Genomic DNA, 24170 nt, shown 5'->3' on the forward strand with positions numbered 1-24170 from the left:
TTCAACTGGGACAACACATCCATCCTAAGACAAGCAAAACTGAGATACGTGTGAGAATTCCTAGAAGTATGGCATTCCAACTGGAACTCTATCAACAAACCACATTGAGAATGGGAAATGACATCACCACAAGAAATGACATCACCAACTCAAGGAAACCAAAACACATATAGAAAGCGGGTCACAAACCAATACTTCATCGGAGGCTCACTGATGATGTTACCTAGTATGGTGATAAAATGTCTGAAAATGAACCTTCCAGCTCAGCGAACAAACATACATCCATAAAAGGGCCACAACTGCCACAAAAATTGAAAAAAGAAACACTTGATTAAATTTACAGCATGTTGTAAATATGGATGTTTGACAGGTACAAGTTGACTTTAAGGTCTTATTTCCTTTGCTTGCTCCCACCAAACATTTTCATCAAGCACCGCATCTATGTACCTCTCAGATTCCATTTCCCAGAAACTGGGCATCGTTGACAGGGATGACTATTGCTCATCTCTAACTCAAAGATGTCGGTATTAATTTGGAACCAGTGCAGTCCATACCTCCACTGTGCTGTCAGATCAGGACTGTCCAAATTTTGACCTTCTGGCAATGAGGGAATGACAGAATATGTCCAAGTCAGACCATTGTGCAACTATGGAAAACTTATAGGTGACGGCGTTCTCATGCTGCCATACTTGTTTTTCTACAGAGTGTAGGGCATAGGTTTGAGAACTGCTTTTGAAGCAGTCTTGGCACGTTGCTATGGCGCAGCTTATAATGCAACTGACCTGATGAAGGGTCACTGGACCAGAAACGTTAACTCTGATTTCTCTTCACATATACTGCCAGACCTGCTGAGCTTTTACAGCAATTTCTGTTTCTGATTTACAGCATCTATAGTTCTTTTGGTTTTTATACAGTATATTGATGATGGATATTAGGTCATTGGATCGACTGGCAGGATACCAAACTTTCACGCTGGATGATGTCAGGCATCTCAGCTGGTGCAGGAGCTTCACCCATGTGAGGGTCAGTGGACAGCATTCTATCACATTCTTGACTTGTGCTACGTAGATTGTGGAGATGTTTTAGGGAGTCAGAAGGTGAGCCATTTTCCACAGAACACCCAGTTTATGATCTCTTCTAATGACACATTTGTCTGGTCATTTGAGGTCAATAACACAAAGTTAGGTAGTGCAGTAATCTATGGACCATTATTAAATGCAGAATGCTGCAGTAAAAAGGAATACAGGTGTACTTGTACATAAGCTAGAAGACCTCAACTACATTTACAACCACATCCTGCATCTGCCACACTTGCATTCCATTCTCTCAGTTGCTTTATCTCTATTGCATCTGTCTAATGATGCTACTTTCCACAATATTGCTTCCAACACGGCTTCCATTTCCCTCAACCAAGAATTTCCTTCACTGTGGTTCACAGAATCATCAGCAGCGCTTGACTTGTACTGCTGCTCTCAATCCATACCCTCCCTCTCAAAACCACAACAGGGTTCACCTTGCCCTGACATGCCGTCCCACAGACCTCTGTGCTCAAAACAAAATCCTCCAACATTTCCACTACCTCCAGCATGATGCCACAACCAAATACATTTTTCCTTCCTGACCATTCTATAGGGACCATTCCCTCCATGACACTCGGTCCACCTTTCCATCACTTCTTCACCAATCCCATAGCGGCTTTCCATGGAATTGCATAAATATAACCCTCCTCACTGACTAAAGCATTAAATATGATTTCCAGGTGAAACAGCAATCTAGTAATACCTCTTTCAATATAGTCTACAGAATTAGCAGCTGACAAAAATGCAGACTAGCAACTGCTTTGCAAAACATTTCCATTCAGTCTAGAAGCTTGACCCAAACCTTCTGCCCGCTTGCCATTTCAATACATTATCTCATTCTCATGCTCACTATTTCTGTCCTAGATTTACTGCAGTGTTTCTGAGAAGGCCAATACAAGGAACTGAAGGAATAGCATCTAAGTTTCCACTTAGGCATTCCTCAACCTTCAGGACTCAGCAATGGGGTCAACAACTTCAGATCATGACATTGTCCTCTATTTTGATAGAATTTTCCACCCCAGCATCTGTACCTTGTTTACATGATTTTGCTTTCAGTCAGAACTAATCTCCATTCTGCTGTAAATGACTACGCTGGTCCAATGCTTTGTCTTTCTTTGATACAATCACTCCTACCCTTTTGTTCTCCAAAATCTTTGATCTCTCATTACCCCTTGTCCTCTAGCCCTTCTTTGACCTTTCCTTATTGTGCACTTGTTCTTCCTTCCCCACTCTTTTTCTCAACAGCATGAAACCCAGCACATTTGTGCTTCTCTCATCATTTCTTCAAACATTAATGCTGTTTCTCTCTCCACAAAAACCACCATATCTGTAGAGTTTCTCCAGCTTGTTCTGCTTTTATTAACTTCAAATTAGTGCTGGGCCATTTAGGGGTGAAGTCTTGAAGCTTTTGTTCACATGAAGAGTTGTGGAAATCTGGAACTCTTCAAAACAACTGTTCAGGTTCTTCCAGAAATAGATATGATTTTACACAGGCAAGGGGATTAAAGCAATAGGGTACCAAAGCAGGTTAAAGGAATTCAAATTCACTATAATCTAAGTGAATGATGGAGTAAGCTTGTAGGGATGAATGATCGATTCCTGTTCCTCTCTGTCAAGAGACCTATAGCAACTGTCAAGGTTAAACAAGCAGAGAGTTGTGAGCTCTGCTGAACCTCAATCAGCAGAAATGTTATCCATCTGGAATCTCTCTAGTTAAATGAACATTGAATTTCTGTTCACAAAGTTAAATTTTTCTTCAAAGACAACTATTTTATCTGTTGTTATTGCCACCACTTACACTGTACTTTTCACGATTTCGGAATGAATTTGTGCAACTCCATTAACAGCATGTGATCCAACAACGCTCAGGTGTGCCATGTTAATCCTCTTGGGATCTCCCTCTTCAATCAGAGACATACGTGCCAGGCGGTCAACGTCACCAGGATACAATGCAGCAATGTTCTACAACAAAAAGTGAATGCTTGGATGACCTTAACTAGTAGATAATATAACAAGGTTCTTTTAGTCCTTTGACCCAATGAAACAGCTGGGTAGACGTACTGAGGGACATTCAAATAGCAAAGCATAAGAGATGAAAAACAATCCTAAAGCAAACCTCTAAGCAGATAGTTACCAAAGATTTATTCTTAAAGATTTTGCCTTCATTTTTCTCTACAAACTTAGAAAAAACAAATAGGCCAAATCTGAAGATTCACTTCAGCAAGACAACTAGGATTGATAAACGTGAATTGATTTTGATCTTGTTAATAATTGGGTGCAAGTTTTGCTAGAATGAAATGTTTTTAGCTCTGTGTAACAAATTGTGAACAGTTACATTTTAAAGGGATAAACCATACTTTAAATCTGGCATAATTCCAACAAAACAAAGTCCCAAATACAAAGTTTTGTGTGAAATCTGGGTATAATCTAATCTATTTTTTTTTAAAAGAGGAGAGGAATCCTGTGGTTCTAGATTGGTGTTCAGGCTGTAGGAGCAGAAAATCTACAAGCAGCACTGTTGATACATACCCTGAAGTAAGTCTTCAACTTAATTGCATAATTAGGAATTTCAACCAGATCATCGCTCTATCGATGTTGAAGGGGAAAAAAGTACATGCCTTTTTTGTGCCTTTCTTATGGTATGTTTCAAGGCATAAAGTAGGTAGAGCCGTAGTCATTGTTATAAAATAAGAAAACACAAAGCCAAACTATTAGTGATTTGGTGATGAAAAAAATTCAGTTGCGTGTAAGAGCACTTTTGAATTATTCACCAAATCCTATAAACAGTAATGTAACAATGACTAGATCATTTATTAGTGATGTTTTCGAAGGATGGAGGTCCACAGCATATTAGATAACTGTGAGAAGATTTTAAAGTGGTCTCCGCAGATAAGGTACAGAACTCAGAGGTTGCTGAATAGAATTACCCATCTCTCTCACGAATAAAAATTAAAATGAATACGAAAATTGGCAAATAAAAGCAATTCACCTCTCCCTCAGGGGTGTTCACTGAAAGGAATCTGCTCTTTACAGTAAATCAATAGCACAAAGCAGCGTAGGGACATCTGATACCATATTCTGGAGGAGTGGAATGGAAACTGATCCCCTGAACAGGGGTGATTTTCAATTTCAATGCCTTTATATGGGTGAGCTCTGATGATAGTCAGGAAGGAATGGAGTGTGAGGTACATGGAGTAAATATTCTTGTACCTCCTGGTCTTCAAGATGCGCTGTAACACCACTTGCCTTCTTTCCATGGTTATCCTCATCTCGCTGCATCTGCCAAGTTTGCCAAGACCACAGTAAAACTGAAGCAGGTTATTTAAAGGCTGTGGCCTTCATTAACAGACTAAAAGTGGGTCAGACATCTATCCCTTATCAAACTGAGTAAAACCTGGAAGTTGGTGGTTTGGAGCTGCCATCCAGATTTATTTCTATTTTTTGGTCATTTATACGCCACATCATGCCCAATCCGACAGCTCAATTGCATTACAACTGTCCCTAAAGGATGGCTCTCTCACCATGTACTGACCATGGGCTTTCCCACTTACCTTTTCTGGAAATAGGCTTCTTTAGGCTTATATGAAACATAATAGTAGTTAAAGCTGTAGAACAGAGGGAGAGTGTTGTTATTAAATACATTAGGAGCCAGCTGCTTACTCAATTCTAGAATCTAAAGCTTTCTGAATTTCTTAAAAGGAATATTGATTTTGCACTTTTAGAGACTCAGTACTACCTTTGTTTGAGCACATAGTCTATACCTCAGCTCTTCTAAAACTATATTGCCTATATTTAATCCTGTACAAACATCATTGCCTCACTGATTTACTTGGGCTACTTGTTCCCCAATTCCTCACTTAAAATCCTCATCCTCATGTTCAAATCATATTATGCTCTCTGAGACCCCATCCCAACACCTCTTTCTTCTCCAACCTTGGTAAATTCTGGAGTGAAGGGAACAAGAACGCACAAGATACCTTCATTACAGGAACACAAAGTACTTGCTGTGCTAACAGGCTGGACAGTATTGCACTGAGTGAGGGAGGGGTGAAGCTGTGAAAGAATTCAAATGCAAGAATAAAAATTTTAAAATGTGAGATACTGGGGACAGATAGCCAATGTAGGTCAGTAAGCACAAGGTGGCTGGTTAGTTAGCAGGAGATAAGATGGGATAGGACTAAGGCTCTCAACAGTCAGATGTTCATAGGATCCACCAAAATAATAAAAAATAATCTGCAGAAGAGGGGATTCTGCAATCTACCTATGTCTCACTCTTATTCTTTCCAGATTTTTCAATTCAGCCAAAGGCTATTAATATGGCCTCACCATTCATGCATGCATAAAGGTAGTTCACTGCTTCAACACCTCAAAACACCATCACCTAAACCTCAATCTGTTCCCAACTCTCAAAAGTCAAGCCTCACCTTGCTAACTGTGCTCCATCTCAAAGTTCTGACCTTGTGTTTTCAACAAGAATCACATTGAGAAACACATGGGGGTGGCATGGTGGCTCAGTGGTTAGCACTACTGCCTCACAGCATCAGGGACCCAGGTTCGATTCCAGCCTCTGGTGACGGTCTGTGTGGAGTTTGCACATTCTCCCTGTGTCTGGGTGCTCTGGGTGCTCCAGTTTCCTCCCAACAATCCAAAGCTGTGCAGGTTAGGTGGATTAGCCATGCTAAATTGCCCATAGCATCCAGGGATGTGTAGGTTAGATGCATCAATCAGGGGTAAATGTAGAGCAGTAGGGGAATGGGTCTGGGTGGGGGCTCTTTAGGGGGCAGCACGATGGCTCAGTGGTTAGCACTGCTGCCTCACAACACCAGGGTTCCCAGGTTCGATTCTAGCCTCGGGCAACTGTCTGCGTGGAGTTTGCATATTCTCCCAGTGTCTACATGGGTTTCCTCTGGGTGCTCCGGTTTCCTCCCACAGTCCAAAGATGTGCAGGTTAGGTGAGTCGGCCATGCTAAATTGCCCATAGTGTTAGGTGCATTAGTCAGGGGTAAATGTAGGGGAATGAGTCTGGGTGGGTTGCTCTTCAGAGGGTCGGTGTGGACTTGTTAGGCCTATTACAGAGTTAAGTCTAATAGATTGATGGTCCAGTTTTCTCTCTTGCTCTCTTCTTAAACAGTTGGGTGACATTTGCTATTTTCAATTCACAGAAATCATTCTAGCACCTGTAGGGAATCTAATATAATCTGCATACAGAACAAGTGAAGTGAGCTTTCGGGAGAGTGCATACTGCTGCCGCATTATTTTATCTCAATATTTTTACAATTATACAGCTCTTCTTGGAGTCTTTCTTCCTTGCCTGATTAATGCTCTGCAACTAAAATGCTGAAAAAAGTAGATTTTTTAATTTAGATCTTTGCATTTAAGTCTTTCATCTCAAAAGGCTTCAGGCAAAAACGACATTCAATAACCTGGTCTGAAAAAAATCTGCTCCGATTTTGACAGCTGTGAAAAATTTCACCACCTGCAGATGAGACAACCAACTACATTCTCAATAAAATTACCCACAACCACCTTGGAAAAAAAATTAATTCATTCTATCCCGTTAAGTTAACGGATACTTTAAGAAATTCCAAGAACTAGATCTGCATCATCTTATCCATTAGTTATGGAGGTATATCGTTTAGAGAAAATTAGACTAACTAGGGCTCATCTACTCTCATTCGGTGCCAGGGGTCTAAGAAACATATGGATATTCTTAATGTTATAGCTGATTTGTACTTTTGCTATTTTTGACTTAAATGAGAGTGAAAGCAACTAAAACAAAAATAGGAGATGCTGGAGAAACTAGGTGTTTTAAGTTCAGTGATCCTTCATCAAAACATTTGGATTCAAAACATTAGCTGTTTTTTCTCTCCAGAGATGCTACCAGATCTGCTGAGTTTCTCCAACACTTTCTGCTTTGTTTCCAATTTCCAGTATCTGCAATTCTTTGTTTTAGTGAAACTAAGGCCGACACTTGCACCTGAATTAAAAGCAGACAGATTCTGCAACAGTTGATTACCCATTTTAACAGATTAACAAATCCGAGAAAGATGATGAAAATTTCTCACTTTATCGAGCCCACATACTTTTCCATTTCATGTCAGAGTAATATTTCTGACTCAAAAAAACATAGAACTGTTAAAATTTGTTTTCACTTGAATAATCTGAACATTGGTGAAAACTGGAATTACAGACACAACATCAAATTCAAATGAAATCTCACTAAGATTTCTTTCACTCAATGTGCCAGCAGCACAAAGAGCAGGCATTTATTTACAGTTAATTAGTACTATTGCATTTATTAGATCAATTCTCTCACATGGTCGGCACTTCAGCTTTGAAGCATCAAATAATGCCGTGAATATATGTAAAGAATTGACAAATACTTCAAAAAGAATGCTTCAGGATTATATGCCCTTGAGTATAGAGGATTTAGGAGGTGGTTTATTTAAGATCCTTAATAATAACTGAATGATTTAGAAACATAGGAATGGGAATAGGCCATTCATCCCATCGGAACTACTAAACTATTCGATATGGTCATGGCTAATCAAGCATCTTTTACCCACCCCATATCCTTATAAGCTTCTACAGCCCCATGATAGCAAATTCCAAAGACTCACAACACACAGAGTAAACATATTTCTCTAAATCTCAGACCAAAGTTGCAAAGCCCCTATTCTTAAACTGTTCTCCCTGGTCTAGTCCTGAAGTAGAGGAAACCCATGATTTGAGCTGAAAATGTGTTGCTGGAAAAGCGCAGCAGGTCAGGCAGCATCCAAGGAACAGGAGAATCGACGTTTCGGGCATAAACCCTTCTTCAGGAATCAGATTCCTGAAGAAGGGCTTATGCCCGAAACGTCGATTCTCCTGTTCCTTGGATGCTGCCTGACCTGCTGCGCTTTTCCAGCAACACATTTTCAGCTCTGATCTCCAGCATCTGCAGTCCTCACTTTCTCCTCTAAACCTGCGATTTGCCTCTATAACAAGACTTAGCTGTCCTTTTAAGCATTTTGTGTTTCAAAGCGATCCCTTTCAACCTTCAAACCTCTCGTGAATACAGGTTCAATTTGCCCAAGCTCTCTTTTTAAAACAGTTCTGCCATTTCAGGAACACGTCGAGTGAACCTTTGATGCACCCCATCTCTGGCAAATAATATTTTCCTTAGATAAAGAAACCAAAGCTGTACACAGCATTCCAGGTGCAATTCCCAACCAAGCTCCTATACAATTAGAGGAAGGCTTCACTACTCCTGTACTTAAATCCTATTGAAATAAAGACTAACATTCTATTAGCCTTCTCATACCTTGCTGCATCTGCACAGTAGCCTTCAGTGACTTTATTGTCAAGAACAAGTAGATCTTTTCATACATCGATACTTTCCAATGTCTTACAACTTAAGAAATACCCTGTACATCTATCTTTTCTATTAAAGTTGATCTCACATTTTTCCTCATATGGTATTCCATCTGTCATGTTCCTGCCATTCGCTATGCCAGTCCAAATCCTCCGAAAGATATTTTACATCCTCCTCACAACACATTCACACATAGCTTTGTACCATCAAATTTGTAAGGATTACACTTGGTCCTCATCTCCAAATGTTGTGAACAGTTAGGATCCAAGTACCAAATTCTGTGGTAATGTCAGCCTGCCAATACAATTGTCTATTTAGTTGTACTCGGTTTTCTGTCTGTTAGCCGATCATTAATCCACACCAGAGCCGAGAATTTGGTGCTGGAAAAGCACAAGTCAGGCAGCATCCAAGGAGCAGGAGAATCGACGTTTCAGGCAAAATCCCTTCATCAAGAATTAATCCATACCCGTACATTACCTCCTATTCCCACGAGCTTTAATTTTTCTAACCAAACGTCTGAGAGGGCTTTATGAAAAATCTTCTGAAAATCCAGGAATACTACATCCATTAGTTCTCCTTTACCAATTTCATCAGTAACATCTTCAAAAAAACTCAAACATTTCCAACAATTTCCCGTTCACAAATCTATGCTGACTTTGCCCAGTCAGATTATCAACCAGGTCTTTATTTATCTTAACCTTTAGCATGTTGCCTATTACAGAGTTAAGTCTAATAGATTGATGGTCCAGTTTTCTCTCTTGCTCTCTTCTTAAACAGTGGGGTGACATTTGCTATTTTCAATTCACAGAAATCATTCTAGAACCTGTAGAGTTCTGGAAGATAATTACCAATGGATTAACTATCTCTATATCCACGCCCTTCGACTCTCTCAATTGTAGATCATCAGGTTTGTGAGAATTCTGATCTTCACGACCCATTGATTTCTCCAGTTCGATATTTTTACTAATGCTAATTGCCTTCACTTCCTCATTCTCCCAATCCATTAGGATTTCTAGTTCTGGAAGATTTCTGGTATCTTCCTTTGTGAAAACAGACAAAGTAATAATTTAGCTTCTCTGCCATTCCTCATTATAAATTCTCATGACTCTAATAAATCCAGATTCATTTTAGCCAAAGAAATCTTTCTGACATATCTATAGAAGCTTTTACAATCAGATTTGTTGTTTACTCAAATTTATGTTCCATTCTCCCTTTCCTGATCAGTTTCTTAGTCCTCATCTGTTGTATTCTATAAACTGCCAAATTCTCAGAATTAGTTATTTCTTTAAATTTATAGTCCTTCTTGTTTAATCTTCTACAATCCTAAAGTTCTTTGTTAACCATAGTTAATTAACTTTTTTTTTGATTTTTGACCTTGAAAAAACATATAGTTGGTCTAAGTGTAATGGATCTTTAAAGATTATTTGTTGCCTGTATGCGGGCATGCCTTTTAATGTATCATCCTAATCTACCTCAGCCAATATGTACCTCATGTCCCATATTCAAATTAACACCCTTGCCTCAGAATGAACTACCTCAGTTTCAAACATAACAGAATTCTATCATATTGCAGTCACTCATCCCTAAAAAGCCTTTACACAGATTCAACTAACTCAAAGCTGGCCCCTAGAATGAACAGTACTCCTGACACACTCTTTACATCTGTCAGCCAGACTCCCAGGTTAACAGCCCCAATCAGGGGAATTATATTCAATGAGGTCCACCTGGCTGACATTGTTCCAATCACAACAGTTAGGAAGAACTTTCCCACATATAGATTTACAGATAAATTACTGAGACAGATGTACAAAAATCACTGATAGGTGCAAGATCTATACAGTCACAACAATGGGAGACTTTACTATCTCAGTATTGAATATGGCAATGATTTTACTGAGGTGGGGGGGTGTGGGGGGGGTCACACCTCAGAACTATGATCACAGCATCAATAGTTACGGAAAGGGACAAGGTGTATTTTAAAACTAACAAAAGTGACTGGAGGAAATCCATAACTACCAACAAACTGGAGGAGAGCTAAAAGCCAAATACAACAGATGCTGAAGATCTGAAATAAAAACAGATGATGGAGGAGAAACGATACCTGGTAGCAGTGGTGGAAAGAGAAGCATAATTAACATCAAGTACTAAGAAGAAGTCACATGTCCTTTAATTCTGCTTCTTTTCTGATTGGTGCCAAAAGGACTGAAAGATGCAGGTTTAATGCTCTGGTGGTGTTTTTTTTAAAAAAACTGACAATCTCTTGGTCTACGTAAGGACAGCCCAATCTATATCTGACATGGGTAAATGGTGCTTTGGCTCAAGTGAGTGAGTTTTTTTTGCTGAGGCAAGAGAGGATGAGGTCAGTGCAGTTATGTCGAAGTGAAAGACTTCAAAAGTAACACATAATAGGCCTTTTCTTTCGCCAAACTGATGCCCATGGATAAGAAATATACACAACAAGAATACAAATTTGCCCAAGGGACAGACAGCAAACTGCTGTGGTGAATGACTTTTCTTCAGTCTACAATGGGAGTCCCATGATGCTGTACCAGGACAACCATTTTTGATAATACATGAATGACTTGGGTCTTTGGGTTACATATTACAATTCCAAAATTCCTGACAACATTAAACTTGTAAGGGCAGCAAACATTAAGGAAGATTAGTAATGGGTTGGTGGAACAGATGGATACATAACAGATGAAATTCAACACAGGTGAAACATTTTGGAAGGAAGAATGGAAAGACACAATTGAAAGAGACTTCTAATGTGCAGTGGCAATGCATATTGAGCCAGGAGACTCACATTCACGTTCCACCTGCTCCAAAGATGCATCATAACACATCTGAAGAGATTGTTTGAAAATGGCTAGACTGTGCCCCCTTAAAATGAAAAATGGTCAAAAACTGAATTGAGGGGGCTTCTGTGGTGCAGAGGTAGTATCCGTGCCCCTGGATCAAAAGACCTGGGTTCAATTCCCACCTACTTCGGTATGTGCAACTACATCTCTGAACAGGTTGGTTAGAAAAATAGGTTGATAAAAAAAAATTCAAAAAAAGGAAATAAAAAAAGAGACAATACAGATTACATGGCATCATTTTAAAAGGGATCCTTCTGCACAAAACCTTGCAATTTGGTAGGACAGGATTGCAAAGCAGTTAAGGAAGTTCATGGAATCCTGTGTTTTATGAATAGAAGCATAGAGGAGAAAAGCAGGAAAGTTATGCTAAAACGACATCGGCTCAAATGTATAGAGTCCAATTCTTGGTTTCATACTTTAGGAAGAGCGTAAGACATTAGATAAGGTACAGAATGATAGTTCTAGCTGCTAAGGCAAATGAATGTTGAATTTTTAGAAGGAAACGTTCAGCAGGAGTGATTAATTGATTTAAGAACATCAAATGTGAAACAAAAAATGAAACAAAATTTATTTTGTGCAAAGTTTTGTAAACCTATTTTTTTCCCTAAAAATAGAGAACAAGGATTATTCTTCCTCCAATGTACATACAGTGGGGACACCAGGAATTTTCAAATTCTGCTCATCGCAGATAAAATAAATATGTCCATGCCCCATAACTTTAAAAAATTAAACAAAAAATGTTGGGTAAAATTGTTCCCTATTGCCTTCTCCATGGCAACACCTCAACCACAGTGGATTGGCCAACACATCAAAACCCCTTCCCGGCGTAACATAAATTTCTTCCCCATTTTGTGATGATACTATGGCTTTAAGAGGTGTATTTTGTCCTTTTTAAAAAGAGACATTTTAAGGCAGAGGCGTTGAGCTGTCTATTGAAAGCCAATAAAGTAAACAGCTTGTGAGGCCTTTTTTTAAAAAGCCTGGAACAAAACAAGCAGCCTAAATGGGTGTGGAGAAAGTGAGGACTGCAGGTGCTGGAGATCAGAGCTGAAAAAAAATGTGTTGCTGGAAAAGTGCAGCAGGTCAGGCAGCATCAAAGGAGCAGGAGAATCGACGTTTCGGGCATAAGCTTAAGAAGGGCTTATGCCAGAAACGGTCGATTCTCCTGCTCGTTTGATGCTGCCTGACCTGCTGCGCTTTTCCAGCAACACATTGTTCAGCCTAAATGGGTGTGGCAAGCTCCCTCAGGAGCAGTACCTTTAGTTTTAGTTTATCAGTAATTTTTGCTGGGGTCTTGAAGCTGCAGTACATCACTCCCTCTGAGTTTTCTCTGGATGTTTTCCTCCTGGACTGGAGAATATTTTGAGAGACAATCTACTTTTCTGAACTTACCTTTGTCAAAGGATGTGTTAATGAGATGTTACCATATTGGAGTAGTTACTTTTTGGCAGTTAAGCAATCTATTATTCTCTTAAGTTTTTGAATAGAGGCAAGTTATTCCGATTCCTCCTTTCTTTTGATGTATTTGAACTATAGTGTATGAATAAAATGTATTTTTCTTCAAATCCAGTAGTTTAATCAATCAAATTGCATCCGGAATGCAACACCTTACACTTAATGGACCAGACCAGACCCCCAAAATATTTTAAGAAGGTAGCCTTCTTATTTTAAAAGCAGATGTGAAGTGGGTATTCAAGGTGTGATGTAACTGGTCAAACCACTCAGTTTTAAGCAGAACAGAATTTATTTAAACACTACAGTTGAAACACAAACAAAATAAAGTGGAATTTAGAATAACTTAACTATTGGAAAGCCTAGGCGAAAGGGAGGACTGCAGATGCTGGAGATTAGAGTCAAGATTAGAGTGGTGTTGAAGCTGGTGATCATTCCTGATGAAGGGCTTTTGCCCAAAATGTCGATTTTCCTGCTCCTCGGATACTGCCTGACCTACTGTGCTTTTCCAGCACCACTTTATTGAATTGGAAAACTTAACTGACCTGATACAGTAACTATTTCTAATTAACTATTCCAATACGGTAACATCCCATAAACACATCCTTTGGCAAAAAGGTAAATTCAAGCACTTCCTCCAGAGAGAGATTTCACAGAAAGTCAAAGGAATCCTTTACTTAAGTTTGCCACTCTTGGACTCCAGCATCTTGTGACTGCTCCAGCTAACAATCAACTAGAAAAACTGAATTAGGAGAATGGCCACACTCTTTCCATTGTTAAACTAGACTCTTCGGTACCTCTGCCTTTACGATCTCTCTTCAAAAAAAAAACAAGGACAAAATAATTCTCTTAATGTGACAGTATCATCACAATTTACCTTTAAATTAAGAAAAAGTTAGGATCTGGACTCTCTTTGTATTATATGGAGGGGTTTAGTCTGGTCCATAACAATTTGAAATTTGGTGCTCTTGACTTTGCCCGGATGAATACAACATGAAAAGCTTCAACAGTACGAATTTTCAAAGACTATAAATAATGAGTATTTTATTTTTGATAGGCACCAGAATTGGCACATGCAATGCTGATCAGCCAGAACACTGCAACTGACTGGGTTATGTTTAAAACAGTCACACTTCCAATCCAGTATTGTTTTCGTCTTTTATGGCACTAGTCGCTGCATGGTTAAGTTTAAAAACCATTGAGGAATGCTAGTGAATGCATTCCTTTGAATACTAGTGAATGCTGGGTGAGTGGATCAGGTGGGTAAGTGGGCAAGATGGTAGGTGGTAGTGGTTCTAGTGTTTCACTGTCGTGGCATAAGTGGGTTTGATTAGTTGAATAATCGGGTTGATGGCTAGGGAGGGAGTCAGTGCAGGGGTAGTTGGTTGGTTGCCGGTGAAGTTGCAAAGGTAGTAAGATGGTCAGTGGGTTACTAGGTGGTCAGGGTTAGTCAGGCTGGGTTGCATGATTGAGGAGGGCATGGCTGTAGGGTAGATCGGTGACAAGGGAGTCAAATAATTAAGTACTCAAGTTAACTCAAGGTTAGCCAGTCAGGTCAGGGCTGATCAGTTGTGTAGTTACCTAGATGTAGACTAGGTTTTAATTTGTCCAACATTTCCTTGTAACTCCCCAGGTATATACTATGGAACTGCTTAAAATCTCCAATGCTAGCTCAGAACTGGAGACCTCCACAATGGAACCCAGGAACAGAGGAACTGAGTACCATAAATTTAAGTTCCCACATGAGTGCACGTCAGGACTTCTGTATGGTCCTAAGATGCATCTTCAATCATACCCCTGATGATCCAGAGACCTGATCTGCCCAACGATTTTTTTTAAGTTAAAAGATCCAAGGCGTATATGGAGCAAAGGCATTAGTTGAGGTAGAGATCAGTCATAATCTAACTAAATGTAGGCAGGCAGGAGGCTGGAAGAACACAGCAAGCCAGGCAGCATTAGGTGGTGCAGAAGTTGACGTTCCAGGACGGGGGTGGGGGGAGTTACAGATAAAGGAGGAAGCGGGAGTAGGGTGATGAAGAGGAGATAGCTGAAGACAAGTAGAGGGTACGACTTGGCTGGGAGGGCTGTAAGGTGTTGTTCCTTATCTTCTGCCTTGGCACCCTATTGCCTGGAGGACTCAACATTGGGTTCTCCAATTTCAATTAATCTCCCTTCACAGTCCCTCTCCCTCCCTTCCACTGCTCCCTGCCACCAAACAGATTCATTCTCCCACCGACTAATCAGCATACCTTCTACCTGTCAAGACCGCTATGCTATTCATTTGATCATGGGCTTTAAATTCACTTTCCCAACGGTTCCCACACATCTCAAGACACCAAAATGTCTGCCTGTTTCAGCCTTAAAAATATTCAAAGTCATATTCATAACCCTTCTGTGGTAGAAAATTTCAAGGCTTGTAACCTTTGAGTTAAGAAATTTCTACTTAGCTCGGAATGATCATACCTTTATCATAAGATTTACCTTTGTGGTTCGATTCCCTAGCTATTGCAAATAACCCCTCAGTGTTGACCTTTTCAATGCCTTCAGAATCTCACATCGTTTTAATGAATTCACCTTCTTTTCCTCCAAATTGTGGAAAATATGGCTCCAATTACTTTGTTTCTCATCATAGCATAACCCTCTCATTTTAGGCAACGGAAAACGGAAGGAAGCAAGGTAAAGTGAGGAACAGCATACAAAATTGTACAAAAATATTTCTTACGTCCAAATGTTTCTGGTTGATTTCATAGATTATTTGCAGGTGTCTCGGCAGAAGACGTTCAAACATCTGAACTGGCCAGCGTTCTAGAGCCTCAGGTAGCACTGTGTGGTTGGTATAAGCACAGGTCCGTTTTGTTATATCCCAAGCCTTTTAAAGAAACAATGCCAAGAAAAAAAAACAGCACGAAATTCACTTGAGACACAATAACAGTACGAGAGTAATTTGTGACACAATATGTAACAAATACAAATGTTTTGGTGATTCAGGTAACTGTAGTTCTACGGTTCCCAAAGTTGACCACCACTAGGCCTTTTAAATCATTATGTCTAGGCCTGTTGTGGTCTAATTGATAATGATTGCTTGCTACGATTAGTCAAACAACCAGGATGGTAGAAGGCAAACCAATTGGACTATATGGGCTTTGGTCTTTGTTCACATCCAATGGTTTCATTTTAAATGGTACTTTAGGCAATCATTTAAATAGACCCCAGATCCAAGTAATCCAACTAAAAGTGAGTATTAATCGCATCTCAGAATTAGTTGGAAGCCATTAGCAGTTGATCACAAATGACAACGTGAAATTGCCTCTGCAGTTAAGTTGCATTATTTTAGAATCATTAATCGGGATGTGTGCCTTACTTGCCTTAAGCAGCTGGTTTGAGACCAGTGAAACCCACTTGGTTAACTAATGTTCTTTAGAGAAGGAAACCTGCTGTTCCTACCTACAGTAATGTGACTGACTTTTAACTGCCCTCTCAAACGGCCTAGCAAGTCACTCAGTTGTACTAAACCATCACTCAACACGGACAGCAGCAGTTTAACATGAAAGATCACCATTTTTCAGGATAACAAGAAGTGAACTATAAATGGCAACCTGTTCTGTAATCCTTAAGCCTGCAGAATGAACAAAATTCTGGAGAGAAATTTTGTAGATTAAAGACAGCCAACACTCCAACATGGGTCTAAATCTAAAATGTTTTCCTGATACATAGTACTGGATTGTTTTGTTTCCTCCTGTCTCAATTCAAATTGTTTCTGATGGACAATATGATACTGTGCTTCCTCAGTGTGCTGTTGACCTTTGCCCTCCTTGAACAAAAATAGATAAAACTGTTTGAAATTGTTATTTATGGCAGTTAAATTTTAAATTTCAGATTAATTTAAGCCTTCTGCTTTGAATGGCTGTTTTAAATTATTCAGTTTAAGCATGTCAGCAGACTGGCAAGGTCACTCTTAGTGGCCTTGATGAAGCTTTATAGTTTGGAATGGCTTGCTAGGGCACTTCAAAGATCATACCACATCGGTATGGATTTGGAATTGCACATAGTCTAGACCAGGTAGAATGCAGGTTTCATTCCACAAAGAACACTTATGACCTAACTGTGCTATACTGGCCAAATACCAGCTGCTTAAGGCAAAGGCATAACAGAGTAAACCTCCCTGCTGTGGATGCAGGCAAAGCGGAAGGGCATCTGCCATAACAGACTGTGCAAAAGATATCCAGTGATAGACCAGGGCAGTCAGACTCGGTCTGACAAGAAACCATTCACTTATGTAAACTAAGTTTTGCTTTTAAGATTCCTATATAAATATAAAAGATCCTATGGAATGAACAGTCAGTATTTCAAATCTGAATTAATCCTATGAGTCATTATCTTGATGACGAAACTGGCTTTGGTTACCTGGTCTAATATATCTTTTATGTGGCTCAGTGCCCTCTTTCAAATTTTGACAGATAATATTCATGTCAAGAACCTTTTGAGTGTTGTACTATGTTAAAGGAATTTATTTGAAAATGATAAATGGAATTGACTGGTCAAACCCATACCTTTTCCCAATCAAGCTTCTCGACATCTACTAGAATTCTCATCAGTTCAGGAATGGCGAGGGCAGGGTGGGTGTCATTGAGCTGAATGGCAACCTGTGAACAAAGGAACATCAACCTTAATACATCAAAAAGATTATCAGGCTTACTGAAAAATTGGGAAGAGTACAGGGACTGAGTAACAGCAACACATAGGTCATTAAAACAACTTTCCAAGCTTGACTGTTCATAAACTGGACAACAGGATACAAGTATTCATTCTTACATTCATAAGTTGAAAGCTTTATTTCCTCCACTTGTACGCAGGGAATTTTGTTATTAATCTGTGACACAGTGGTAGGTAGCACTTGCCCCTCAGAGTCTAGAGGTTATGGTTTCAAGATCTAAATCAGAGACATGAGAATCACCTGTGCTCACACACACTGAATTAGGAAGTGTAGTGATCAATTTTTGCCAAGACGAATGAGGAGAGAGGATTCAAAAAAGGTACAACTCCAGAGGGGGTGCAGAAGTAGAAGGACCTATGGATATATGTGCACCAACTATTGAAGGTGTTCAGGCAGATCCAGAAAGTTGTTAATAAAACATACAAGATCCTGGGCTTTATAAGTATAAACAGTAAAGTATAGGAGTTGGGGAGTCATGTTGAGGTTGTACAGGACATTGGTGAGGCCTCTTCTGGAATACTGTGTCCAGTTCAAATTGTCCTGTTATGGATAGGATATCATTAAACTAGAAAGGGTTCAGAAAAGATTTACTTGGATGATGCCAGGTATGAAAGCTTTAACTTACAAAGAAAGGCTGGATAGGTTGGAACTCTTCTTTTCCACTAGAGTGCAGGAGCTTGAGAGGTGACTTTAGAGGTTTATAAAATCACGAGGGATATAGATAGGGTCAATGTATTTGTCATTTTCCTAGGATGGGAATTTCAAAACTAGAGGGCATATTTTTAAGATGAGAGGAGACAGATTTAAATAGAAAAAGGGAGGCGAATTATTTTTTAAAACACAGAGGGTGGTTTGTGTGCAGAATGTCCCTCCTGAGGAAGTGTTGGATGCAGGCAGCTACAACATCTAAAAGACACTTTGATAAGTACATGAATAGGAAAGGATTGGAGGGATATGGACCAAGAACAGGCAATTGGGACTGGTTTAGTTAGAGATTATGATTGGCATAAACTGGTTGGACCAAAGGGTCTGTTTATGTGCTATGTAAGGAAATTAGGATAAACACAAACATTAGCTCAGCCTCCCAGCTTCAGGAAGAATGTGAAGGCCTTAAAGATTCACGAGAAAGTCTCTATCCATGGAACCAGTCAGTCACATGGTGAATTGAAGCTGGAATAGTTTTCCTTGGAGGAAAGATTAAAAGGAGAGTTGACAGAAATACCAAAAATCACAAGATGTCTGGACAAAGTAGATGCAAGGAGAAAGTGAGGACTGCTGATGCTGGAGATCAGAGTTGAGAGTGTGGTGCTGGAAAAGCACAGCAGGTCAGGCAGCTTCAGGAATCCCGATGAAGGGCTTATGCCCAAAACGTCGATTCTCCTGCTCATCAGATGCTGCCCGACCTGCTGTGCTTTTCCAGCACCACACTCTTGACAAAGTGGATACAAGCAAAATAAACCAGAAGTATTGAGAACCAGAGGGCACCAAGTTAGGATGATAAGCAAAAGTAGTAATGATGAGACGAAGAACAATTTTTCCATGTGGGGAATGTTTCAGATATGGAATGCTCTGCTGGTGTGTGTTGGTGATAGGTCAAATCATAGCTTTCTAAAGAAAATCAGACAAGTCTCTGAAGAGAGCAAATGTGGAGGGCTGCAAGGAAAAGGCAGAAGAGTTAAGCTCCGTTGTTCTTGCAGCACACACAAAATAGGTTGAATTATCTCCTTCTGGACTGTAAGTATTCGGTGATTCAATGATTCTATACTCTTGCTGCCAAATGCAGATGCCTTTCTCAGAACTTTCAGTAATTTAATCTGCTGTTTCTGCTTGGCACAGCAAACTGCCCCATTAACATTCTGAATTCATTGATTACGGTTTTGAAACAATTGCTTATTTAGGCAATCTGTTTGTCATGCTGAGTCATCACTACACCAGGGCAACATTTTTTTTTTTTTACATATCAGACATAAAATCTGATCCACTGACTGAGATGTGGTAAAACAAGAGACAATGAAAGACAATAAGAGAGAGAGAAAAGGGAGAAAGACTAGAAATAGAAAAACAAGTCGATTATACAGCCCCTTGAGTCTGTTCCACAATTCAAACCAGATCCTGGCTGTTCTCCTACCTGCAGGTCATTTTCCCAATATGAATGGATAACTTTTCATCGCTAGAAATTTATCAGCCTATCAACATACAAAACAGATAGCCTGAGGCATTAAGCCATAATAGCACTGTTAGCCATTTAGACCCTTAAGTCCAACTCCCCAGCTACACAAGTTCACTCCTTCAAGGACCTAACCAATTTTATTTTGAACACATCGACTACTACTGCTGCACAATATTCTTATATAGAGTGTTCCAGGTCCTTACTATTTACTGCATAAAAATGAACTTCCTCATATTTCTTGTCCAAAACCTGAAATCAGACAAGGAAACAGAATTGCTACTTCTTGTAAACCCCTCAATCTTGTAAAGCCCTATTGAACCTCCCCTCAAAACCCTTTGCTCTTTCTCCAATCTAACTTCGTCACAAAATCCCTCATCCCTGGAATCATTCAAGTAAATCTCCCGTGTGCTCTCCAAGGCCCTCACATCCTTCCTATAGTGCACTGACTCAAACTGAGTCGTAATACTCTAGCTTTGCCTCATCAAAGCTTTATAAAGGGTTCAGTATAACTACCCTGTTTTTGCACTTGCCAAGTTGATAAGCTTGAAGAGAAGTCACAATTTGTTTTACAAACAATACGTTATTTAAATTTTACATTGGTCTTTGTCAGACTAAAACATTACTACTGCCAATCAAAAAGATGGAAGTTGCCTACAATGTTTGGAAAGTTCCAGTCAGTTAACAAGTGAAATCTCATATCCCTACAATGTACGAAGCTTACAGTCAATAAACCTAAAAAGAACAGTCAACGAAATTACTCCCATTCCTGATTAAGGGCTTTTGCCTGAAACATCGATTTTCCTGGTCCTCAGATGCTGCCTGACCTGCTGTGCTTTTCCAGCACCACTCTAATTTAGAAAGGACTCCCCAGCAGAGTCTAGTAATCAAAGAACTATCAAAACTCATTAAGCCTGAAAACTGACTCAATAGCTAACCATCTATCTTATAGAAAGAAGATGATTTTGACTAGGTTTCCCCATTAACTAAAGTGGCTCATGCAAGAAACTTATTGCATGACCAAAACTCCTCTGGTCTTTGAAAAGCTCTAATTAAATGTTCCTTAAGTCAATCCAGGCTCTAGTAAGAATCAATCTGCTATTAACATTGAGTCAATATAAAGAGAATGCAATGTGTAACACCATAACCAGACTTCAGGCTTAATTAAGCCTGTCTCAAGTCCAAGTAAACCTCCTTGAAACGCAGTTGTGAAAGACATTTTGTGTTTATCTGAAAAGTGGACCATACTGCTGCATCTTAATCAACTTTGAAGGGAACTCTAAAGCTTCTACCTTGGAAAATAAACCCATCTCAATCTGAGCTCTCATGGAAAAGAACCTCCTTCATTGGATTTCCAAAGAATTCCTCTACTTTTCACCTAATTGGAAATACCTAGCTGATAGGTGAAAGATCTCATTGAAGATTACTCATTACCTGTTCGTCTTTGGTTAGATTTTACTCTGGCTTGATTCACTCATCTTTTTGAAAGTAATATTCTTCCAATTTGGAAATTTTACTTGCTGTTCTTAATTATGAATTTCTACCTTACAGTAAGTACATGATCCCTCTTACTCAAATGCTCCTCCATTGGTCCATCTGACTCACCTCAATCCTCAACAACAGATCCAGCAATGTCTCCTTCCTATTTGGATTATACTCCAATTAAATTCTGCTAAGTAATCATCCTTGGGCAACTCACCTTGTCTGGGAAAGTTTCAAATGAAGTGCGGACTGGATCCCGACAACCAAACTTTGAAGACTTGAAGCGACGGATGATGTCCTGGAGCGAGGCGGCTACCACAAAATATTCTTGCTTTAAACGGAGCTCTTTACCTTCAAAAAACTAAATTGTTGATTGTTTAAAAGAGTCATAACTTTGTCACAAAATCAATAAAAACATAAGGCAAATGCACCTCAACAACTATTTAGTCTTCCCATATCGCATGGACCCAACCATTGTGGGTGGGAGTTGCTTAAAGGGTGTGAGTGACACTGCAGCAGCTTCACATTTTACTTGGTAATTATTTCATAAAGGAAATGACCTTGGATCTATCTAACCCCTTTACTCAGGCAGTTCCTTTGGCAAATTTCTAGTAAGCTTAAATCTCACTCACTCAAGAAAATATCCAGCTACTTCTTGATACTTTTTGTTCCATCTCCGATAGTAGTAATTTGTTCCAAACACTTAACACACAATACCCTTTTGGTTAAGACTAAATTTCCTCCTGCATTTTGTTGTTCTTAGTTTATAAATATGACCCCAATTCTGAAATTATGTACACAACAGAAAAGCTCACTTGACTCCAAGCCTTTCAAAATATTAAACTTTTCTGACATTCACTCTCAGAATTTTCTTTACACAAAGAGGATCTTTCCTGTGAGATTCAAATCCTAAAATTGTTTCAAGCTCACTTCTACTTATCCCGTCTTTTTAGTTCAGGATTTTAAAACCAGAATTCAAGCTCTAACTCTCTCCACATCACCAATTCAGATACATGGTTAGAAGTCCAATAATACATTACTGTGATCCATGATAACAGACCTGAGGTCACATCCATTTTAACTACTTACCTCAAGTGCCAAAGCCAAACTTTCCAACATGGCCACCAGAGAAGATCAGCATGTGCTCTTTTTACACAAGGAGTGGCCATTACTAAATGTCCACTCAGTTACTTAGAATTAAATAAAGTGCAAGGCAAATACATTATTCATCCTAACTATTCTATGTGTTGGTCTATGCACAACATGATACCCCTCCTGCTCTCCTTCAGTTAACCCTACCAGCATATTCTCCTATTCCTTCCTCTTTAAACATGCTTAGCTAGCTTTCCCTTAAATGCAATGGTGCTGCTCACCTCAACTAAGAGGTGGTGGGAGGGATCCAACACTGGAATCCCAACTGCTGACAGCAGAATATCAAATAGACTAGTTAATAAGCCAGCTGAAAGGTGATTGACCCCATGAACACCAAAGCTCTTAACGCTCCTGCTGGTGCTTCCAAGCCACCACCTGACCACACTCAGCTATCTCCAGAACTTAGCAGTTATCCTCGTTAAAGGACACAGAACATACAGGCAGCAACAGCCATTGTTCTCAATAGTACTGCCAGCATTGCAAAGCTGATGGTGTCTGATTAGCTGGCAGCTCCTAGGTGTGGGATTTCTATCATCGTTGGTATTGGATCATATATTAGTCCCAATATTGTCCAGTTAAGTTCCTGACTACACGTAAATAATGTCAGGCCTCCCAGACAGCACTGATAGCAGGTTCCAGCTCCCACTGGTTCGCTCTCAGTGTGGGAAACACCTATTACAGGAAGCTAATTTTTCCCATTGTCAAGAGGAAATGAAGTTGGGGGTACAGTAAAGTTTGAAATGGAACTGTTACAAGAAGCAGCTTTATAAAAGGTTGTGGATGGTGTGCTTACATTGTCATTGGGGTACAGCACTCGAGATATATTCTCTGCCAGGTTTCGATCTAACACAGCCTGGATGTAGTCACCAACATTAACTATTAAAACAAAACACACAAGTTCTTCATTTAAAATCAGTTGATCATAATTTCATTTCAGAAAAAGCAAAACTCACAAATGTTATACCTTATCTTCTGACTATGACAATAATGGCCAAGTTATAAGCACTCCTTCCTTGGAGGTGGAAAATTATGGATTCAGGTCCCATCGCAGAGACTGAAGCTGTTCATATATACTTCCAATTTACTACTGAGGAGTTGGAGGTGCTATTCTTCAGATGAGATGTTAAGCTATCATGCCAGCAACATTTTTATTTCCTTTTATCAGGTTATGGTGCTAAAGCAACTCTTTCATTGCCTGTTGTAATTATACTAACGAAAATACTTTTGTAGAAAATTGCAATGAGGTAAAATTTCACATCAAAATAGTAAATGAGAAAAATGAAATAATTTATATTTATAGGACACCTTTTAAAAAAAAGTGATAATTTTGACTTGCATTACCTCAGGGCTTCTCAAAGCACTTACAACTAATTTATTTTCACATTATCATTGCTGTGATATTGCGGACAAAGCAGCTGGGAATTTGCACACAGCCAGGTATTTAAGTCAACTAAAGTCAATGGGAATCGGGTGGCAGGATTAGGGAACAACGGATGAATTAACATATTAAGATTCCAGTCAAGTATATAAAAAATTATATTAGATATAGACAATTGGGATCAAATGAATCTCAAACAACATAAAGAGTGTAGGGGTATTCTTAAGAGGGAATAGAGAAGCAAATAGGGTATGTGAAATAGCCTTTGCAGGCAAGTTTAAGGATAATCCAAAGAGATTCTACAAGTACATTAAGAGCAAATGATTAATTAGAGTGAGTAGAGCACCTTAAAAGGACAACATGGTCATCTTTGTATTGAACCTCAGGAGATGGGAGAGATATTAAATGAATATTTTGCATCAGTTTTTACTGTGGAGAAAGAAACTGAGGCTACAGAACTCAGTGAAATAAATTTTGATGGCTTGAAAACAGTTTACATTAGTCATAGATAGAATCCCTACAGTGTGGAAA

At 39.3% G+C, this 24170-nt stretch overlaps 1 protein-coding gene across 1 annotated transcript in view; it reads right to left on the reverse strand.

Moving 5' to 3' along the window:
* pygb (phosphorylase, glycogen; brain) overlaps positions 1–24170 on the reverse strand; it is a 102843-nt gene that overhangs the window by 24185 nt on the left and 54488 nt on the right. The window contains exons 7-11 of the mRNA XM_072581302.1: positions 23055–23137; positions 21327–21470; positions 17297–17389; positions 15469–15615; positions 2878–3041 (exon numbers count right to left, since the gene is read on the reverse strand). Coding sequence (XP_072437403.1) covers positions 2878–3041; positions 15469–15615; positions 17297–17389; positions 21327–21470; positions 23055–23137 — 631 coding nt within the window. The remainder of the gene's footprint in view (positions 1–2877; positions 3042–15468; positions 15616–17296; positions 17390–21326; positions 21471–23054; positions 23138–24170) is intronic.

The sequence above is a fragment of the Chiloscyllium punctatum genome, chromosome 11 (assembly GCF_047496795.1).
Source record: "Chiloscyllium punctatum isolate Juve2018m chromosome 11, sChiPun1.3, whole genome shotgun sequence".
NCBI lineage: Eukaryota > Metazoa > Chordata > Chondrichthyes > Orectolobiformes > Hemiscylliidae > Chiloscyllium > Chiloscyllium punctatum.